Source organism: Fukomys damarensis, unplaced genomic scaffold (assembly GCF_012274545.1).
Source record: "Fukomys damarensis isolate Sample0158 unplaced genomic scaffold, DMR_v1.0_HiC HiC_scaffold_11, whole genome shotgun sequence".
Classification (NCBI taxonomy): Eukaryota; Metazoa; Chordata; class Mammalia; order Rodentia; family Bathyergidae; genus Fukomys; species Fukomys damarensis.
The window spans coordinates 8608788-8631350 of record NW_022900923.1 but is presented as its reverse complement, the minus strand read 5'-3'; the positions used below and the strand labels follow the sequence as shown (position 1 = coordinate 8631350).

Sequence of the window (22563 nt, the reverse complement as noted above, 5' to 3'; positions counted from 1 at the left end):
TGTGCTTGTGAGGCAGGCAGTGGAACCACTGAGCCAAATCCCTGGCCCTTCACTATGTAGTTCAGACCGCCCTGGAACTCGCTGTGTAGCCCAGGCTGGTCTCAAACTCCCAGCGAGCCTCCTGCCTCGGCCTCCCTATTGCTGGGATTACAGGTGTGCACTGCCATGCCCAGCTTCCAATGCAGTCTTAACTGTAGCCAAACTTTTTCAAAAAAGTAGGCCTGAGATGTTTTAGACATTCTAGAAAGAAAATATGCCTACCTTTTAATTTTTTTATGGTGAATATGTGACACTAAAACCTAAAATGTAGAAAGGCCAGAAACATAACTATGTATGTATAGCAATTTCATATAACAGTAGCCCAGGTTCCACTCATTCTCCCAGTCCCTGTTGCCTATGATCTTTGTTATTCTGTGTTCCACAGGAAGTCTCACTTCAGTGGCGGTCTCCCCTTTTCATGTATGATATTTTGAGATCTTGTTGCCTGTTGTTCCCACCCACCTAGGTTTTGTTTTTGTTTTTATCTTCCAGGAACTTCCTATTGTCTGGCTTGTTTGCGGCATCCCTGCCAGCCTTCCAATATCACTGTAGATTTCTCTTCATTTTTCTCTTCCTGTTACCATTTCAGTGGTCTGCTTCATGGCAGACCTTTTTTTTTTTTAAATCATTGCTTGAATCATCCATAATTATACCCCAATGGCATTCTTTTTCTCCATGATTCCATGTCATTTCCAATAAGATATCTGCTTTTAATGCAGGGTACTGTATCTTCATGGAACTCACTAAGATGAATGGCTTTTTAATTACTCAGATGATTATGTAATCTTTTTTTCAGCCATCATGTATTATCCTTATTTCCTATGAGAAAAGAGAGACTCCAAGGAAATGGCAAGGCTGATTGCCTATACCCACCGAGTGATTTTTCATCAGCCTGGAACTAAGGAGGTAGAATATGGTACTCTAGACAAATAACTTTATTCTCATTTTTCAGATGAGATTATTTGAGTTCCAGGTTTGTTGTATTGTAAGGATTAAATAAGATACAGAATATAAATGACCAGACATACACTAGCTGCTCTGTAAATAATCACTGTAAATTGTCACAAATAACAATACATAGGATTCCAAACATTTCTTGTTGAGCAGTTAAATATATGGTATCTTCTTGTGGCCTCCCAGTAAGGAAAGGAAAAAGTTTCCAGTCTCTTGGGGGCCAAGACTTAAGAGAACGTGTGTTCTTTTTTCTCTCCCTTTGGTGACTGAAAATAGAGAAATTGTATAAACAAATGCTGGAGAATAACTCTGGAACCAGTGGCCATTTGCCACAAGCTCTTCAAGTTAGACTTTCTCTGCCATAAAAGGCTTAGGACCACAATCAGGAATGGTCAGATATTTTTGAAGGGGCAAAGGTTATTTTTAACTTGTTTCTGCCTAGTGAACTTGTTGTTTTCCCAGATTGCTCCTTTACCTATCTGAAAAAGAATCTCAAAGGAACGGTTTCATTGTACTCGTGATGGCCTGCTAGAGTTATGGGCTAAGTCTGGTCTTAGAAATGACCCCAATACTTTAGCAAGAAGGCAGAACATGCAGAATTTAAAAGAAAGGCGTAGAAATGTGGTGATATACAGTGATTTTGACAGAAAACAGGATTGTATTTCACAGTCAGCGTAGAAGATGATAAAGATTGCAACTTGCTCAACTTCTTGAGAGGACAAAATGAGCCTGTCGTAGAACTTTAGGCTAGACAACAAATTACTGGTGACGAGAGTTGTTATCAGTAAGTATATGAAGAAGAAACTAGAGTTAACTTCTTTGAAAATTCAGAATGATTTTCAAGAACTTCCAGTGGAAGCTATATGATTGGGGAGTGAAAGTATATTATCATCCAGATACCACTTTATCTTATTAGGGCAGACAGAATAATTCTCCAGTGATGAGTCCTCAGGGTACATCTGTTTTTTATTTTGTTGTAAATCTTTGATTGAAATTTCATCACTCCTTTCCTGCTGCTTCTTAGATTGCTACCTGCTCTGATGACAACACTTTAAAAATCTGGCGCTTGAATAGAGGCTTAGAGGAGAAACCAGGAGCAGATAAACATTCCATAGTGGGTTGGGCCTCTCAGAAGAAGAAAGAGGCAAGAGCCAGCCTAGGTAAGGATATCATGCATTTTCTTAAGTCTTTTTTTTTATGGTTTCATTGGTAAATAGTGGTAGGCTATATTTGATTTGCTCTGGTATGTTTTTTAAGAAAAGCACCATCTTCTTGACATTTGGTCTTCTCAAAAATATTTTTTGAGCACTACTATATGTATTATCTCCAGGGCAGCGGAATACAATGCTGGATTTATGCAACAAATATCTTCCAGAACACTTGCTCTGTGGATACTGTTCTTAGCCTGAAGAGTCAACAGTGAACAAAAAGTTTTTAAATCCCAAAGATATACACAGCTTATGTATTAGCATGAAAGGCAATAAATAAGATAAAGAAGTAAAATAACATTGTGTCAAATAGTGGTTAGCAGTAAGTGCTTAGGAAAATGGAAAACAGGCAGAATGACGAAGTGCTGTTAAATTTTTCTGTTAGGTGATAGGGAGGAGGCCTCGTTAAAAGAATGACATTTGAATGAGAAAGTTGAGGTATTGAGCCATGTGGATATTTTGGAAATATTCCTGGCGGACAAAATGGTAAGAGTGGAAGAGGAGCAGGGCTGGCAGATCTTCAGTAGAGGTTAAGGTGGCTGTAGCCCCTGTGGCTAAAGCAAGCAAAGGAGAGAGGAGAATAGCAGTAAAAGAGGATGTTCTTGTACAACTTTGGCTTCTATTCTGACAAACAGCGCCGGAGGGTTTTGAGCAGAGTACCATAATGTGACTTTTAACTTGATGATTTTGTGCCTGTGTTGAGAATGAGTTACAAGAGGGTCAATATAAAAGCAGAAAGCTAATTTTAAAATGTATTTGAAATAATCCAGGAAGTGATCATGGTGACTTGGATGTGAGTGGCAGCAGAAGATATGGGAAGTCATCAGATTGTAGATATGTTTAAGATAAAGCCAACAGAACATACTGAGAGATAGATGTGGGATGTAAGGGGGAATCACCAAAGATGAATTCAGAGGTTTTGCTTGAGAAGCTAGAAGAATGGAGTTTCTTTAACCTGGGTAGGAATCCCCACCAGGAAGAGTTTTGGGAGGGAAGCTGGACTTCTCTTTAGATATGTTGTTTAATATAATTATTAGACGTGCAAAGGGAGATGTCACAGTGGCAGTTAGACATTGAATTCTGTAATTCGGCCTAGTGTTGTAAATTTGGGGTTCATCATGATACATGTGAAGGTGGGTGTAGATGGAAAAGGGAATAGAGCAGAGATGTGAGCCATGGGGCACCCCACTGCTCAGAGGTCAGGGAAGTGACAGATACTGTTAAAGGCTACTGAATAGGCCCAGTCTGAGAATTAAGAGTGTCATGTCCTGGAATCCAAGTAAAGAAGGAGCAAAGGATGAATTTGATTCAGTGATTCTGGCTTACCAAATAGGATGAGGCTCATTGGCCTGATTGGTATCATTCAGGATGATGACAGAAAAGAACTTGGACACTACCAACCGAGGAGTTTTGCTATAAAGGAGAGGAGACAGTGAAGTTGCTGCAGAAAGAATTGGCATTAAAATTTGGTGGAGTTGTTTTTTCTCATTGTTTTATTCTTTTTTATGGAAATATAGCATTTTATATGTCATTGGAAGGATCCTAGAGAGGGGGAAATTCATGCAGAGAAATTTATTGAAACAGTCTTTGCAGACAGTGGAGATAAGTGGCTGATATGCAAAGAGAGGGTCACACCTTTGCCAGGAGAACAGAGGTGGTTGGTCCGTAGCAACTGGGGAGAAGGCAGAATATGTAAGTGTGGCGCAGGCAGCTGAGGAGACGGGATGATCAGGACTGAAGAAAGTTTTCTTTTGTTTTATGACTTTTTCTCAATGAAATTGGAATTGAGGTGATCAACTAAGAAAAAGCATGAAGGCAGAGATGTCATATTTGAGGCTATAAGGAAGTCTGAAATAGTTGTTTAGACAATAGAATACGGGGCTGGGGAAGCAGGATTGCTGGAAGAGTTGACTTGAAGCGCACAGTCCTTAATTGAGAGCAAGCTTTCAGCACATTTTTGTGTTTACAGTACAGATGTAGGTATACTACTGTGTTAGCCCTAAAATAAGACCTAACCAGAAAATAATCCCTAGCCTGCAGCAGGCCATGATTTGGGTGAGAATTCTTAGGTTAAAATCACGGACAGCTGTGTTGCTAATACACTGTGATCAGGCTACATGGACAAGAAGTGCTCATTTAAGGAGAGCTCTGTTGTTGGACGTGAGAAATCTGGGCCACTGGTTCTACGGGAAATGGAATCACAAGAAATTCAGACTGAAATTTGGGGTTTAGAGAGTTACAATGATGTTCCAGAAGATGACCGTATTTGAATAAATGTAGATTTTTGTACATGAATGGATGTGTAGACTGTTGTACATGAAAAAACAAGACATCCCCTGAAAATAAGCCCTATTGTGTCTTTTGGAGTAAAGGTTAGTATAAGACCTGGTCTTATTTTTGGAGAAATACTGTATAGGCACAGTTGGATTTAACCACGGAGTTGGTTTAGCAAAGCAGGTATGAGGAAGAGAGCAAGAAAGTAGAAGGTGGTGGGCGTGAGAGGAGGATGGTGACGAGTGCCCGTGGGTTTAACCTGGCTGAGGATGTGCTGAAGACAGAGTGGACCTCAGCGACCACGCAAGAGCGGCTCTGCGAACGGACTGCAGGACTCCAGGAAGGAAAGATGATGATAGCTGAAGTACTAACGGGAGCTGGGAGGATGGGTAGTGAGCAGATTAGAATGACTGAAATCAAGATAATGGGGAGTGGAAGGTCAAGAAATAAGAGATTGGCCTAGGTGAGTGCGTTTTATAGAAGATGATCAAGAAACTGAGAAACCAAGATATCTGAAAGATCATGTATGAGTTTTGTCATCGCTATGAATTGACAAAGATAGTATTGAAGATAGAAACAGGGCCAAGGGCAAAAATCCTGTAAGTACTGAGCCAGTAAAAGAAGATCCTCATGCTACCAGCAGATATGCAGTGATGAATTTGAAATTCAACTCAAAGATCCATTGTGCATAGCCATTAAGGCCTAAGCTTACTGGGGTGTTGAAGATGAGACAGAGTACAGAATTATATTTCTGTTGCTCTCAGTCTTTCTATAAAATCTTTGATGGCACTGCCATATTTGGTTTTTTGTTGTTAATTTTTTGTTTTTCTTTAAAACTCTGATTTTAATTTTTAGTTTTAATAGTTTTTAAGTTCTACAGAGGTGAATAAGGTAAACAGCAGTCCTCAGAGTTTCCCTTTCACAGAGGCAGCTACTCTAATTTCTTAGCTGATTCTTTAATATGTATACGTGTTTGTGTCTTTGTGTGTATTATGTCTGTATCTTTAAAAATTGTACACTTATATTTCTTTGTTTTTGTAGCTTTCAGCTTTATTGAGTTCTTTCTTCTGTGAGTTGAGAATTTAACTCTTTCCTATGTCCCACCACTTCCAAACCTGCACACTCCCATCCTAATAGAGTAGGGTTAGATCAACGTACAGTTCAGTGATTTTTTTTTTTTGTATATTTAGAATTGTAACATCATCAGTAGCGTAATTCTAGAATATTTTCAGCATCCAAAATGAGGTTTCCTCCATGTCCTTGCTAACACTTGTTGCTGTTCATCATTTTTATCAAGCCCATGTGAGTAAAACCTATATGAATTGGTGTCCTATTGTGGGTTTATTTGTATTTTACTGATGTCCAGTTAACAGAAACATTTCTTCATATGCTTATTGGCCATTTATATATTTTCTTTGATGAGATGCCTATGCAGATTTTTGCCTACATTTTAATTGGATTTTGTCATTTCTGTAAGCGTTCTTACTCTGTCTATTGTATTCTCTTAATTCAATCCCTTGACATATAAATCTGTAATTTTGATGAAGTCCAATTTATCTATTTTTTTTCCTTTGGTCACTTGTGCTTGTAACATTGTACCAAAGAGGCTGTTGCCTATTCCAAGATACAAAGATTTATTCTAACGTTTTCTTCTGTGGTTTTGTGAGTGTGTGTGTGCGTGTGCGTGCGTGCGTGTGTTAGTTTTAGGTCTACAATCCATTTTGAGTTTATTTTTGGGTATAGTGTGAGGTGGGATTCCAAATTCATCCTTTTGTATCCAGCTTTTTTGACATTATTTGTTCAATTTTTTGTTTGTTTGAGACAGCCTCACTGTGTTCCCCAGGCTGGCTTCAGAGTCATTGTCCTCCTGCCTTAGCCTCCCAAGTAGCTGGTGTCAGAGGCCTGTGCCATTGTGCCCAGCTCAAAAGATTATTCTTTACCCCAAAGAATTGGCTGTCTTGCCAAAAATCAGTTGATTTAAATACTAGGGTTTATTTCTGAACTTTTTATTCCATTAATCTATATTCTGTTCTTATGCTTGTACTGCATTGTCTTGATGATTACTTATAACTTGTAGTCAGCTTGAGTCCTTCAGTTTTCTTCTTTTTTATGATTGGTTTGAGTATTGTGAGTCTCTCCATAAATTTTAGAATCAGCTTGTTAATTTCTACAAAATAGCCACTAGGGGTTTTGATAAGGTTTTAAATCTTCTGATCCACGAATTAGGGAAGTATTTCTGCTGCTTCTTTTCTGTGTACTTCTTTCTTAAATTTGGACATTCTGGAAAAGAAAATTATGTGAAGAAAAATACCATGAGTATTCCCTCCACTTATCCAAAATTTTGTACCTAGAGATTCTTTTAACTGAATCGTTGTTTTACTGTATATACAGTTTGATTTCTTGAGGCTTTTCTCTCTGAACTTGAAGTTTTAAGACTTAACATACTATCTTATTTCATAACACTATTTAAAATATTCCATCGAGTAGATGATCTGCACTTTACCTAGCTATTCTACTATAGTTAGACATTTTGTTTCCAGTATTTTGGAAAAGTTGGGCTGGGCTTGCACTAGCACTCTGGGAAGCTGAAGCAGGATTGAGGGTCGAGCCCCACCTGGGCAACTGTGTGATGTAGCAAGACCCTGTCTCAAAACTGAAAACACCAATAAAAAGGCTGGGGATGTAGCTCAGTGCAAAGATCCTAAGTTCAATCCCCAGGACTGCAAAAAAAGGTGAGGTGAGTTTTTTTCTCCCTGAATTTAGGGTTCTGCTTCTCATGAAGGTAGTTTCTCATAGGTGGAATTCCTATTTTGATGGCTATATTTTATCACTTTGAAGATTTGTGATGAAAAGCATCTTGCTTTAACTAGCTATTTTCAGTGTGTCATTAATTATTTTGAGTTTTAGAAACAAAGTCACCAAAAAGGTTGCACAGATCTGCACCATCATAACAACACTGAGTTATTATTGAGTCTTGGCATAACCTGCTTTAAGTATTTTACTTGATTCCTAAAAGAACTGAAACTGAAGATGGAGGAAGTAGACCTACCTCAGGTTGCAGAGCTGTGAAGTTGCAGTAGAGCCAGAGCTCAAACCCTACGGTTTAATTCTGCAGCAGATATTGGGGCTGCTCTTCAGTGGCCATGTGGCCTCCTTCAGGCCTCAACATAACAGCACAGATTAGCTTGGAACCACACTGGGAGTTAGGCCTAGATTTCTGCACTTTTGAGTGATGCTAAGGTTACTCTGAAGAGGATTACAGAGCAACAGCATGGGTGCTGACTGGCGCACTGGCTGTCTGACCCTCCAAGCCAGCTTCCAGCAATAGACTGGCTGCTGCTCACCACATTGCCGTTTTGAGCATTTTGTTCCTCGGTTTTTTCCCATCTTCTGATTGACACTCCAACCCACATTACTGTCCTGTGCTGCGTGTCTTCCCTCCTGGCCCTCTTAATATGAACCGAGTGCCAAGGCACAGCCTCTCTTTCCTCTGCCCTAGTTTTCCCAGCCAGCACCTACTCTATTGCTTACTACTCTTTCACTGGTTCAGCTAGAGATCTCATAGCTCTGTGGAGGCCAGCGTTTCTCAGGCTTGGCAGGGCATCAGAATCACTTGTGGAGCTCCCTAAAAGTTGATGTCCTGGGCGATTGATTAGTAGGCTGGAGGCCAAGTACTTGGATCTAGGTAAATCTGTTGTACAACCAGGATTGAGAACCTTTCATCTGGGCACTATTGAGGGGCAAGGATGACTATCTCAGTCTTTTTTTGTTGTTGTTTATTTTGTTTTGTTTGTGGTACTGGGGATTGAACTCAAGATCTTGAGCTTGCAAGGCCCAGTGCAGTAATGAAATTTGACAGGCTTAATAATTCCTCGCAAGGCAGCAGCACTGGGCCGAAAGATTAGCTCCCGCTGTCTAGGCTCACAATCTAGTCTAGGAGGCAAATGTGAAATCCCCAGTGCGTTGTAAACATTTCTCCTAACTGTATTAACCAAGGGCTCTAAGAACCCATTTCCTATGGGAGAGGGGAGCTTCATCAGTGAGGTAAAGTCTGTGAACACTTCAGAGCAGAATTCACACTATAGTCAGAGCCTTGAAACATGAGGAGAACTTTTACCTGGAAAAGAAGGCCAAGAAAACCATGTGCAGAACAACAGAGTTGCGCAGTGCATACTGCACTCAGGGAGCAGAGAGCAGTCTCCTGGAACAGGATCCTGAGTAGCACCGCACACGGGAAGACTGAGAGGCAGGGGTGAGGCAGGCAGTTAACCTTCATCTGGAAGGAGCAGCAAATGAATTCCCATTGAGCGCTCTTAATTCCTCAAAGGAACTGACTTCCAAGAAGCCCGTGGGGCGGGAAGCCAGTCTTTGACATGTCATTATCAGGTCGCATGTGTGGCTTGTGAGGGACTGGCCCATTGAAGCTGCTTGGGTACTGCATGCAGTGTCATGGGAATGCATAGGCCACTGCAGTGACACGCTGTTCCACTGTTAGAAACAGTGCAGTGCATCTCCAGAAAACGAGTAGAGAGAATGATAAAAGCATGTTGCAGAACATGTACCTATTTGTGTAGTAAAATCCGTCTAGAGCTTGCTTGGGTTTATGTATTTATTTATTTATTTATTCATTTATTTATTTAGGTACCGGGGATCGAACTCAGGCCCTTGTGCTTGCAGGGCAAGCGGCAAAACCACTGACCTAAATCCCTGGCCCCATGGGTTTTTTAAAGATACTTATGAGTGAAATCAGAAGTTTAAAAAGACTTGCCTTTTTTACATTCATCTCCTTTATACTATTAGAACTTTCTAACCATGAAATTTCATATTTATAATCTGTTTTTTAGAATAAAAGATTTAATTTGACCCAAAGTTTTGCTAACCTTCATTGTCAACAAAATCTTCTCTTTGACTCTCTCATCACCGAGGCATAACATCCAAAAGAAAGAGGCAATTTCCCAGTTTTCTAACATACAAGGTTTCTGCTGGCCTTCAGTAAACACTCCCAATAGTGCATGCACATATCAGAAACTCAGATGACCTATTTGTCCCCGTCCCTCTTCCTTCTTCTCCAGTCCCACCTTAGAGTTGCTCCATTGTACAGACCATACCTTTTTAGGAGTTTTGCCCTAAATGTCTGCTTCAACCCGTTTAAATGGGGAAAACAGCTGTGGCAGCTGTGCAGTGAAAGTTGGCTTGCACTGAAGAGTGAGTGCAGCAAGTGAGAACTTCCTTCCCGCCTGAATTAGTAACTGGAGCCAAGCTCTAGAGCAGGAGGGTAAGGACCATACCAGGGCTCCGTGGACAGGTCATTTTTGTGAAGTCTATTCCAAAGGAGTATTACTTTGGCTGGTTCTAAAGGGGTGGTTGATCAGAAATGTTTAGGCAAAAGTCAATTTGTAGACTTCTCTGTATCAAGGCCAGGCTGCTTAAGTAGAAGCACAGAAGAATAGGACAGGATAATCAACTGGCTAAATAAAGTTAGTACTTGCAAATCCTTATTCCTGCTGAAAGAGAGATTACACTTTTATATGAGCTCATCCTAAATTCAGTTGCATATAAACGCACTTCAGTAACTAAACTGAATTAATTTCCTGATTTAAAATTCAAAAACTGAGAAATAGATACCTTTTTTTTCTCATTATTTGAAGACAGCACTGCTGTTTTAGAAAGCTCTGAAACGAAATAGTATTGTCTGTAGAAAGCCTGAGAGTGAAGAAGCACAGCCTTTATGTCCAAGCTTTGTGGTTATGACTATAACCTCAGCACTCTGGGAGGCTGAGGCTGGAGGATCACAAGTTACAGCCCAGCCTGGGCAACTTAGTGAACGCTTGTGTCAAAATTAAAAAAGCGCTGAGGATGTAGCTCAGTGTGAAGGGCCTGGTTCAATCCCCAGTATTGCACCACCACTCTGTACTTGCTGTTGTGTGTAAACAAGGGGACGCGGACACTTAGAGACCTGTCCACTGCGGAACTGTCTTTGTTTAATACACGCGGAAAGATGAACAGCTGTGCCCAAGTCACATAGTAAGGGATGGTGCCTGGTTGTAGACCTGTACGTTTGTTTGCAGGGCCTCTTTGCCCTGACATCCATCAAGATTATACACAGTTCTCATAACAACTGCTTAACACCCTGCCTTACTGTTATCATCCTCTGTGGAGTGCTTGTTGAATATGTAACATACCACCAATACCTTAGTATACTTTGTCACTATTCAAAAATGGTAGTAACATAAATCTGTCTTAGTGTAGGAAATGTTCACGATCTATTAAGAAGCAGATTACAAACGGCCAACATCTAGGTATGTGAAAAACGCTCACCATCACTAATAACCGGGGGAAATAAACTAAAACCACTATTGAGATATCATCTCACCTTTTATCAAAAAGATAAAAGCCAACAAGTGTTGATGAAGATGGTGAGACAAGGAAATCCGTTGCACAGTGTGGGTGAGAATATAAATTAGCGCAGCCATCCCTCCTGGGGACACAGCTGAGAGATGAAGTCAGTATGTGAAGATGTGTCTGTACACTGTACTCACAAAAGGCAAGATACGGGGTCAGCCTTCATTCGACAGACGAATGGATTAGAATCGCTTACATTCACAATGGAATATTGTTTAGTCTTTTAAAAGGCTAAAATTATGTCATTTGTAATAACATGGATGAATCTGGAAGGCGTTAAGAGACACAGAAATAAAAATATTTTGTGATCTATTTATATGGACTCTGAAAAAGTTGAACTCAAAAGCAGAGTAGAATTGTGATTACAGGGGTCAGGGGTGGGAAGGGGGAGCAAATGGGAAGTATTTAAAATTCCATATATATAAAATGAAATAAGTTCAGGGTCTATTTACAGCATACTAAGTAGAATTAATAATAATGTGTAATATGCAATATTTGAAAATCTCTAAATAGATTTTAAACATTCTCACTACAAAAAAGGTGAGGTGATTAATATGTTAACTGTGTTTGATTTAGTCATTCTAGAATTTTCTGATCCATAGTCAGATGCATTATCCATTGTGCCGCTGGCCCACTCCCAATTTAGTCATTCTTTAATTCATACATGTATCAAAACATCATGTTGTCTCCACTAAGTATATACAGTAGAAAATGAGTAATTTCTTGGTAACTAAAGATTACTCAACAGTGTATACATTGTGGTATATAGAAAAATTTGAGGTAGGCAATGTATATCACATGCACAAACATAGAAACAATTCTAAAAGTGCTTTACCTGGGTGCTTTGAGATCTTTCTGTGCATTTTCTATACTTTCTAGATTTTTACAAGCTATAGTTACAACGGGGTAATTGGGAAGCTGGCTGGGAAGGGAAAGGAAAATGCTGAAAGGTTATGGTAAAAATCAAATGATTCTTATAAGCTATCTCTTGGCACCCAGGCCCTCGGGTGATTAAATCAGCTGTCGTTTTCCTTAAGAACGCATGGACTTTTCTGTGGCTCTGGCTCCTGATTTCCATGATCCTCCCTTCATTTTTCAGTAGCAGTAACGAGCACCCAGAGCACTCCTGCCAAAGCCCCCAGAGTAAAGAGCAGCCCGGCCGCGTCCTCCCCATCATCCGCAGCCTGCACGCCAAGCTGTGCTGGAGACCTCCCTCTTCCCTCAAACACGCCCACGCTCTCCATCAGAACCCCGCCCGCCTCGGGCCGCTCGCCCATCCGAGGAAGAGGTGCCGTCTCCTCTGTCTCTCCCAAGCCACTCTCGTCTTTCAAGATGTCGCTTAGAAACTGGGTGACTCGAACGCCTTCCTCATCACCACCCATCACTCCGCCTGCTTCTGAGACCAAGATCGCGTCTCCGAGAAAAGCCCTCATTCCCGTGAGCCAGAAGTCCTCTGCGGTAGACTCCTGCTCTGAGTCTAGAAATAGAGTGAAGAGGCGACTGGACTCCAGCTGCCTGGAGAGCGTGAAGCAGAAGTGTGTGAAGAGCTGCAACTGTGTGACTGAGCTCGATGGCCAAGTGGAGAATCTTCATTTGGATCTGTGCTGCCTCACCAGTAACCAGGAAGACCTTAGTAAAGACTCTCTAGGGGCTGCCAAACCAAGCAAGATGGAGGGAGCCACCACAAGCATCTCCGAGCCTCCCTCTCCCGTCAGTCCTTTTGCTTCAGAAAGCTGTGCAGCGCTGCCTCTTCCTTTGAGACCATGTGGAGAAGGGTCTGAAGTGGTGGGGAAAGAGAACAGCTCCCCAGAGAATAAAAACTGGTTGTTAGCCATGGCAGCCAAACGGAAGGCCGAGAACTCGTCTCCTCAAAGTCCATCCTCCCAGACACCCGGTTCCAGGAGACAGAACGGAAAGACGTCACCAGGCCTGGTAAGTCAGCAGTGGCTGGAAGATAGATTCTGTAGCTTGAACAGGGCCAGATAGATACAGATCTCTTTTCAAGTCAGGAAAAAAAAAGTAAGTAAATCTATTTGAAGTTACCAAATGTAGCAGGAAGAAATCCAGGACAAATTTGTGCAGGACTTTTGAAAACTTGTTAAATTTGTCTGAAATTCAAAATTGACTGGGTGTCCTGTATTTTACCCATTTACACCTATTAAAATCCATCCTGTCGAGGGCTCCTGCTCCTCAGTCTTGTTGCCTGATGCACTGAAGCTGTCCTCGTGCTCCAGGGTATCAGGTTCAAAAATCTCCTCCGTGGGAGACAGTATGCTATCCTTTTTTGGCAGGTAAAGCTGTTCTTGGGAAAGTTTCCAGTCCCCGTAAGTAGATTTTCAGTTTGTGTTACATTTTATTGTTTAAAATAAAATGAAGCTTAGGTACGTAAAAAGCAATTAAAGTACAGAATCCTAGGTTATGGCTTCCCCGTAATCCTTTGTAGTTGCCTGGCCCCACCAATGTTCATAGCACCTGTATCTTATTGGAGGGCCGGGGAAAGGGGTACTGGGGATTGAACCCAAGACCTCACACTGAGCTAGGGTTTTCTTATTTGAGACCTGATCTCACTAAATTGCCCAGGCTCACTGCAAACTTGTGATCCTCCTGCCTTAGTCTCCCAAGTAGCTGTATATCCAATCTTTTCAACGTTCTGCATTTTAGCATAGTTTACTTATCTTTTTAGGGCTCATATTTCACTGATTAACGTAATATTTCATTAGATAATGTCAGTAACAGATGTTGCTGGTGGAAACTTTGTGAACCTTCACAAGCACATGATTTACTATCAGGTGGGGCAGAAGTAGCTGTGAGCATTGTGAGCTGTGCACACCAGTTTGGGGCCACAGAAAGCTTGCGTTAATCAGTTTAGAGGTTCAGGGAGATGGCTTAGGGGTGTTGCCATGGTGGCTCATGGTAGTTCTTGTTCGGTGTTGGAGGAAGTGGCGGGATGATCGAGATTCAGTCCCAAGTGTCCCATTCAGCAACATCTGCCCTTGTAAAGGGTGGAAGCTGGACAACCTTAGGCCAGGTCCCCCACCTGTCAGGAGTCCTGACATCATTCTAGGAAAAATAAAGGTTATTCAATACACAGACTCCAGCTAAGACCTTGCCGTAGAATATGGGAAGGAAAACAAGTGCTGCAATGTACTATTCTTTGCCCTATGTGAAATTCTTGTTTGTTTCCAGGAGAGCTGGTCTCAGCTATGTGTTAGCAGGAAAGTAATTTCTTGAAAAATTATTTTTGCTAATAAGTAAATCATTAAAATTTTAAATGAAGTGTGGTGGCATGCACCTGTAATCCTAGCATTCAGGAGGCTGAGGCAGGAGGATCACCATGAGTGCATGGCCAGCCTGGGCTACATAGTGAGACTGTCTCCCAGGCTGAGAAATAGTTACTGGTTTATAAATTGGGGGATTTACTGATTTATTTCAAAGAGGATAGTGATTGTAACCACTTTAGCTCCTATTAGGAAGCTTAACTGATATTTTTTAAACTATTTTATTATAAATCAACCAGAAGAGACACTGCTATCCCAAAGTATTTGGGACTGAAAGCTGGCTTACTAATCAAATTTCTAGGCACCCTAAATTAAGGTACTGTCCGTGCTAATTTGCTGATGTAACTTTGGATTTTATCTTGGTCAGTGTCTGAAATGCAAACTTTCTTCTAGGTCACCATCACTCCCAGCTCCATGAGGAAAATCTGTACATACTTCCACAGAAAGTCCCAGGATGACTTCTGTAGTCCTGAACATTCAACAGAATTATAACTTATGAGCTGAGTGAGTTAACTGAACTTTGGTCCACTAAACCAAAAGGAAAAAGAATGACTAACTCTGGTCTCCATGAAGTAAATTTGTCACTCTGTAGCATTTTGAAAGAAGAGTCTTCACTTTTTAAATTATGCATCCTCTCTACAATAAAGACATCCCAGCTCATGGAGAAAAAAAAGCAAGACCAAGACCTGTCTCTGTTCCCTGACCTGGTGTGCTCAGTGGGAGCATCACCTGCCTCAGCCTCTTGGGGAAAGCTGGCTGCTGGAGGAGTCTTCTGCAGAAGGTCCCTGGATCTGCCCTGCCTCATCAGTATCATTTTATTGAAATATATAATCTTTCTCTATTCTTTTGTGTGTTTTTTAAATACATATAAAATGTGATGTTCAGATAAGTACATTTATATTGGTTCATTGTTAAAATACAATCTCTTGAGCTAACCTCATCTTGATTTTAAATGCAAACTCTGGAGAAACTACGGGGGCAACAATAGAACTCTGGATTTGTCGTGTCCCCCCTGCAATGTAACTCCCACATGACAGTTAAGTTTCCATATTTTTACTAAGCAATCTTCTGTAACAACCCAACATTACTTTCTGTGGTTGATTTTGCCACTTAGAGGAAGGTGTTCAGACACTGGGGAGAGGTTGGGTTTGAATTTAAGTGCAGTCCTCAGTTCTCTTGAAGCTGCAATTTTTTTTAAAGTGATCAGATCTTTACAATATTTCTGACTGATAATTTTATAAAAGATGATAGTCTTATAAAAGAACTGAAAATCCAGAACCTAAAAAATGAACCTTGGTTTTCTCTTTACGTTCATAAAAACAGTAACTTTCTAGTATAACCCTGAGCAAAAAACACGAAACTTTCTCTAGATACTACTTAATACAGAAATGTGTCATCTCTCCCTTAAATACCAGCTGTATATCAGTCATTTTGAAATAGGCTTATTTTATATTTCCCCCCCTCTGTGACCTCGTGGAAAGCTTTAAGTACTTACTAGGTACTTGGAAGAATCCCCTTCCAGTGATGAAACTTGATTCATTCATATCCCAAAGGACTAATAGACTTTATTCCTTTTTTTTTGTCATGGTTTTAAAATCGATTCTTAATGAAAACTCTTTAATTCACTTGAGGTTTTAAGTTTGTAACTACCAGGACTACACAGGTTGATGAAGCACAGGCTCTGCATGGTTTTATCCAAGGAGAAAGTTAAGAGCCGAGCACACCATAGCTTTAACTGAGTATTTAGAAAATGTACTTAATTTGGTGGTTGTTTTTGAGTGTTAGCAGGTGTTATTTATGAACAATACCTGCCAATAGTGATGTCTTTCTCTGTCATTTTGAAAGCGAGTAGGGGTAAGGTGGTTCCATGATAAAAAGAATCAGTTAAGTAGAGTTTGGAATTGTGTTTGTTTCTCTGCACATCCTCTGGTAGTGTTACAGAGTGAAACTGAGGTAAATGTGGCTGCCAGAGACTATGCCGAGTGTCTACTAGGTATAACACGTCCCACTTGGAAAACTAGTACTTCAGCTGGGTACCAAAGGTTAGATGTAATGAGATAATAATGATCTCCACCTGTGCCAGTGTCCATCTTTGAGCGGATCCTGAGAAATAGCCTTTACCTTCTTCCGTGTTCTTACCTGAGCTTGTAACGTTAACCTAGAAGCAGTCCACACAAAAGAACTATAGTGGTAATCAAGAGTCCCTTCTACTTAGTCACTGAATAAAATTTGTTTATTCCAAAGGATATAATCTAGCTCAAATTGAAAGCGGTTTCAATAAAATATATCTTGCTTAGTCATACCTGGAACATTTAACATGACTTGTATTACTTGGAGGGTGCGGTTCTTTCTCTAAACAAGTATTTCCAGCCCAAACTTTTCCATTTGAATACATTCCAGGCCATTGCTATGATGCTATATTAGTTTCCTTTCAGCTATTTCAGCAGAGGCCTTTGGTTGACTAATTAGTCCCTTTAAATGTCTTTTCATCTGGCAGCACATTTCGCTGATGATGCATCAAGACCATTTGTATCTGCCCTCGTGTTGGGGTTTGAAAGTAGAGCCCACCATGCCCAGCCGAAGTGCTAATAGCTGAAACCTTCACTAAGACTTTCAGGATACCTTGTGTAGGAGGCGTATTTTTAAAAACCAAACTGCAATATGGATATCTAGAGACCACCTTTTTAAGTGCATGTTTGTGCACACATTGCTTAATCCCCAAGGTTATCCTAACTCCACATTCTCGCCCAGGTCATGCGTCTGTTCATCGGAAGCTTTTTGAGCGCCTCTCGTAGCAGACATACCACTATTCATGTCTGTTTTTCTGCTTTCCCTGTCCCAAGAGAATCTGGCTTCCTTTCCCACTGCTTTTAAAGCAAAGGCCAAGCAGTCTCAGCACTAGCTCCACAGCGAGGCAGAGTAGGTAACATTTTCCAAGCGTGTGTCAGGAGAGACTGGGTGGGAATGTGGCATCAGAAAGACTGCAATGTCCCTTCTGTAGCAGCTCCCGGGTGGTACCTGCTTCACCAATAAAGGCCTGGTCATGGGCCCAGAGAGGCCTTGGTAACACAGTTGGGATTGGGCTTTTCCATAGACCTCACTGCTTCTTACGCCAGTCTTCCTGGGAATTCTTTGCTTGTCCTAAATTTGGATCACGCCACATTACAGATTAACCAGTTTACTCAATTCCTGGAGATAGGGAAAAACCTGCATTATGCCTCAGCTCTTTCAATATTGGTTGGACATTATAGGCAGGCCTAACACAATACTTTATTGAGGTTGAGATAGATTTAATGCTTTACCTGATCTGATAACCAGGAGTACAAGCCCAGCTTGTTACGGTGAGCATTTTGTGGTCTAAAGTGATGGAAAAACCTGTTTGCGAGCGACATTTGAATGCATGCTTAAATGCAAGGGTTATTGAAGGAAGGGTGTGAGTTAAATTCAGCGTTAAATAAATCACCTGAGCCAGGTAAGCAGCTTGTTCAGATCACTATGCCTACAGCAAGCATGCACAACACAGACAAGGATTATATGAAATAATCCAAACATCTCTCCTTTCTCTGCTAACCTAGGAAAAAGAATTTCTAGAATGTATAAACTGGTTCCTTAATTTTAGCTTCAGAGCTTTAATATCCCATGTATACCCCATTTCTTTCTCATTTCCTCAACTTGCCGCGTGACCCTTTCTGTTTTGACATTCTAAATGGACAGGTAAGCCATTGTGTAGAGTAGGAATAGGCGAATAGCAGAAGCACATTTCAAAACACCTATTGGAAGAACTTCTATTCAGCCAACATTTGTTTATTCATCACCTGGTGCCACACCCTGTGGGAGGCACCACGCCTGCAAATACACATCCCTTTTCTGTTAAGTTGCTTTATGTAATCAATTGGGTACACTTGAAGTCGCCATCTGAGAAAAAACAGACAAATCAGATTTCCAGGTCCCTTGAGTGAAATTACTTGTGAGTGGTTATTCAGCAGCAAGTGCACTTAGATGCAGACTCCTTCCTCTGAGACTGTAATTCAGCAAGCACCTGTAATTTTTCAAAGTGTTATGGTTTGAATCTTAAATATCCCACCAAGCCCTGTGTATTAGATGGGTCCCTGGCCCGTGGTTCTCTTGGGAGGTGGTAAAACCTTCAAGAGGCAGAGCCCAGTGGAAGGAAGTTAGGTCATCGGGGCGTGTCCTGGAAGGCGCTCTTGGGACCCCAGCCCTTCTCTCTGCTCCTTGGCCACTACAGGGTGAACAGGCCTCGTCTGCCATGATGTTCTGTGCCACCCCAGCCCGAAAGCAGTGGGGCCAAGCAAATAGGTTTGTCACCATTGGAAACTCGCTAACCCAAAGTGAAATGCTTTTCTCATCCGTGTTCTTACTCCTTGCAGTGTTCTAAATGCTTGAAAACCTGATAGATCCAAACTGCTTAGCTTTGAATCCAACCCCAATCTGTGTGACCTTGAACAAGTTACTTCAACTCCGAATGTTTCCCGTCTATAAAATGACGGGTAGTTACTGCATGTAAAGCTTTTAGGGCAGTGCCTGGCACATAATAGCTAACATTTATTGAACAGTTACTCTTAGCCGTTATTCTCACAAGATAAAGAGGGCAGGAGTCATCTGTATTGGGTAAGTGGGCATAAAGGTTTAAGTAATTAACTCATTGCTAGTCCCTTTCTGCTAGAGCGATGAAGATATGGAACTAAGAATCACCCGAGAAGCTTTTCTATTTTAAAAATAATTTGGCCAGGCTTCCCTGTCCCAGCACTTTTCGAAAAGCAGAAATAGGCCTGTGGGAAAAAATCTCCAGTGCCCTAAGTGTTTGAGATTCATGACTTTATCCCACCGTGGAGACACGAACATTAGGGAGGTGATTTCATAGGTGCCTGTGGCCAGTGCTTTATGCTGCAAATTTGTACCCCAGACTGGAAACAAGACCAAGCGCACCTTTCCATTTCCTGACAACTGGGGCAGCTCTGCCACAGGGGTTCAAGTGTGATCCCCCTTAGACAGGGAGCTGGGCCTGAGGTCTTTGGAGGCAGCAACTTGGATCACTTGTTAGGCTACTGTGCTGTTTGGCTGGTGAGCAGATGGATGAGAGGTCAAGCTCAAAACAGGCCACCTTACTCTGTTTGTAGAAGATTCAAACATTTGGTTGAGAAATACTGGGTAGACTCAATTCCTTGCTCTTATTCAATAAGCCTCCTCCTCCACAGACCCTTCCTTTTGATGCCAATCACACTTGTTGCCATTGTCACATCAGTGCCAAAGTACCAGCTGTGAGAGTTTTCTTTTGGTGGGCAGAGCCAACACGGGGACTGCAGTTGGCATTTGAGCATCAAATGTATGCTGCCACTGATGCTATTCAGGCCCCTGGTTTCCAATTTACAGGCACTTACAGAATGTGGCGTCCTCTTATTAGGAGCTGGCATCTGCTCCTCTGCAAATACTCCTGGCACCTGCATCTTCTTGGTGGGTTTGTGCCAAAGTTTCTGATTCAAATGAAAATGTGAAGGGCTTTAATTTTCCCTGTCAACAGCCTTGCTTACTTTTAAAGTCGAAGTCTGGAAGTGATTATATAAGTCAGCCCTTTCCTGTAGCAATATATTACCAGGTGATATATGTTAGTGAAACCAAAACTAAGTCAGTCATCTGGCCCTGCTATGTTGACATGGAGTTAGCAAATATTGTCATTCCGCATCACTCAGTCCTCCAGCAGGACTTATTTCCACCTTTCCCATCTCCTGCAGTAGCTAACACCCAAGTTTCCAAGAATTCCTTGAAAAGAAGCGAAATGGGGGGGATTTACTAATATGGCCGTGTAATAACATGAATTGTCCAGGCACTGAAAGAAAAGTCTAGAGGACACTGGTACCCCCACGATGGGTCCACATCCGGGTCAGCAATTAATGTCCAGTTGGAAATGCTGTGGCCCAAAGCCATCTTGGACTTAGCTTTAAATGGGAATAAACAGAAACAGAAACCAAAAGTCCGCGTCTTCACAGAGATGCTGAGTAGAAGAAGGCAAGTTGAAAGGAACATTAGTATCCTGAGGATGGTTTTGATAAACACTTCTCAGCTCCCTAATTAGGGTATGAGATATCGGCTTTGAATTGCTGCACCTGTAAATTATCTGACTTTGGAAAACTGTCTGCTAAAACCAAGAGCTTAAGTGAGAAAGTCTGGCGGTGTAAATGGAGAGCCTGTAGGATAAGGAAATTTGAGTGTGGTTTCTCCAGTGATTAGGAATGGTTTCTGTTCCAGCCGACACTCCTGTACAATTAACTCAATAAAGGGCACAACGAGAGGGCACCATGGAGGGCATTCGAGTTGAGCACTTGCTCATGTGAGTTGTCCTGTGACATCCTCTTGACTTCCTGTCCACTTCCGCAGCATTTCTAATCCATTCTTTTTCTACCTCATGTCAGTCTGGCTGCTGACCTCCAGTAGTGCGTGAAGGGTTACGGGTTTGATTCCCAAGGCCGGTTCATGTCACTCTGTTTTGTGGCTGCAGGCAGTGTCACACATGCCTGCCCTTGCTGGCCACCCTGCAAGGAAGGGTGGACAGTGACCTCAGCATGGACACCAAGCATGAGCTACATAAAACAGGCTTTCTCAGTGCTGCCTTCTTTCCTTTTTCTGCCCTCTTTTAGTCAAATTTACAGTTACATGCAACAGCTTTGTAAGTGGGTATAATTATTCCCATTTACAGATAAACTAAAGCACATGTTAGATAACTTGCCCAGGAAAAACAGCAAGCAGCAGCTTTTAGATTGATCTAACTCAAAAGCCCGTGACCCCCATTCCCATCCTAATAGCCTCCCAAGAAGAGGCCCGCCCTGGGCCTCCCCCAGTCAAACATGTATTATCCATTTTGTGTACCTTCAAAATAGAAGAACTCTCAAAATGTTACAAACACTTTTCCTATTTGAGTAGTATAGTGGATCCTTGGCTTACGAACTCCATCGGTTCCCAAGGGCTGGTTGGTTGTAAGTCAGTGCAGCTGAGATCTGAATGTTTACCTGGGTATGTGCTATAGTTAACAAGATGCAGATGAATCCTCTACTAACCTAAATTAACCCAAGTTGTTCATATGTCAGGCCGGTCGTAACTTGAGGGTCCACTGTATAAGAAAGAACATTACTTCCTGAGAGAGGAAACCATACTCAGGTATAGGAAGTGGGGGTGGCTATGTCTGGCTAGAAGCTGGAATCATTACTGAGAGCGTATTTCTAGGGACATGAGAAATGGATGAACAAGAGTGAAAGAAAGACAAGAACGAAGCTCAGAAGTTAAAATTATTTAGGAAAGAGAAAGTGGCAAAAGGCTTATTCACAAAAACAAAGACAGGGAATGAAGATATATGATGTACGTGCCCTGCATCCCAACAGTTCCACCCAGGCCTTAGGAAAGCTCACATGTGATGAGAAACACGTAAGGTTTTCAGGCAGCAGTGTTTGTAGGTAGCAACCACAGACTGGATATGGATACCGTCCAAACGGTCATGCATGGTAGTAGAATGAATAAACCACCAGAGAGTCGTACCAGCACTGGAGTGCAACAAAGTGAAGAACAAGCTACAGGAGACGATGTAAATGACTTAGCACTCTGAGCAAAAGAAGCAAGAAACAAAAGCAAACACGAAGTATAATTCTATTCCAATCGGGTGTTAACAGAAAAGAAGCAATGCTAGGCTAGCATGGAGGGACACATACACAGGTGCGAGTATTATACAAGGCGTGATTATTACAGAAAATCCAAACAATGCTTCCCTCCAGAGCGCTGAGTTTGGGAGGTGACAGAAAGGGTTGTCTAGGTTACGGCAGGGTTCTGTCTGGCCTTCTTTGGTGGTGTTGGCACTTTAATTATATCTCCTTCCTTTTTCTCTCTATATGTTTCACACTGTTCTTAAAGGCTTTTTAAAAGAGGAATGAAGATCGGATAGTTCTCCGGATAGGCAAGCAGTAGGCATGGGACAGTTCTACGTAGACTTGGTCACTACAGTTATTCAAAAGGAATAAGCTTCTAGGGGACCCCCTGAGACCTTCTTGATACTTTCTAGGGGACAATGAGAATCTTCTGTTCCCTCAAAGCAGACTAAACTTACTCTACTATTGCAACAGGGATCAGGATGGTCTTTCAGTTTAAAGGAAAAGAACCATGCTTTCCACAAACCACGCTGTGGCCCAGAGATGGGGTTTGGGACTTTTGTAACTTGGACCAAGCCAGTGTCGGCAGGGCGACCAATGGAGGATGTAGAGCATCACAACACTGCGGCGTTTGGAGGCCTCTCAAAGCCCCATGTCATGGGCTGGGGATTTAGCTCAGTGGTTCCACCACCTGCCTTGCAAGTGCAAGATCCTGAGTTCGGTCCCTGGTACCAAACAATTAAAAAAAAAAAAAAAAAA

At 41.7% G+C, this 22563-nt stretch overlaps 1 protein-coding gene across 2 annotated transcripts in view; it reads left to right on the top strand.

The window, feature by feature from the left end:
- The window catches only part of Dtl (denticleless E3 ubiquitin protein ligase homolog), a 43173-nt gene extending 28485 nt beyond the window's left edge, over window positions 1–14688 (top strand). Inside the window, exons 13-15 of one of the 2 annotated variants that reach the window (XM_010642570.3) lie at window positions 2018–2153; window positions 11980–12809; window positions 14549–14688. In XM_010642570.3, coding sequence (XP_010640872.1) covers window positions 2018–2153; window positions 11980–12809; window positions 14549–14647 — 1065 coding nt within the window. In that variant the 3' untranslated portion in view covers window positions 14648–14688. Of the gene's footprint in view, window positions 1–2017; window positions 2154–11976; window positions 12810–14548 lie in introns of both variants that reach the window. The other variant, XM_010642569.3, reaches the window with a different exon arrangement.
- Window positions 14689–22563: the final 7875 nt, after the last annotated feature.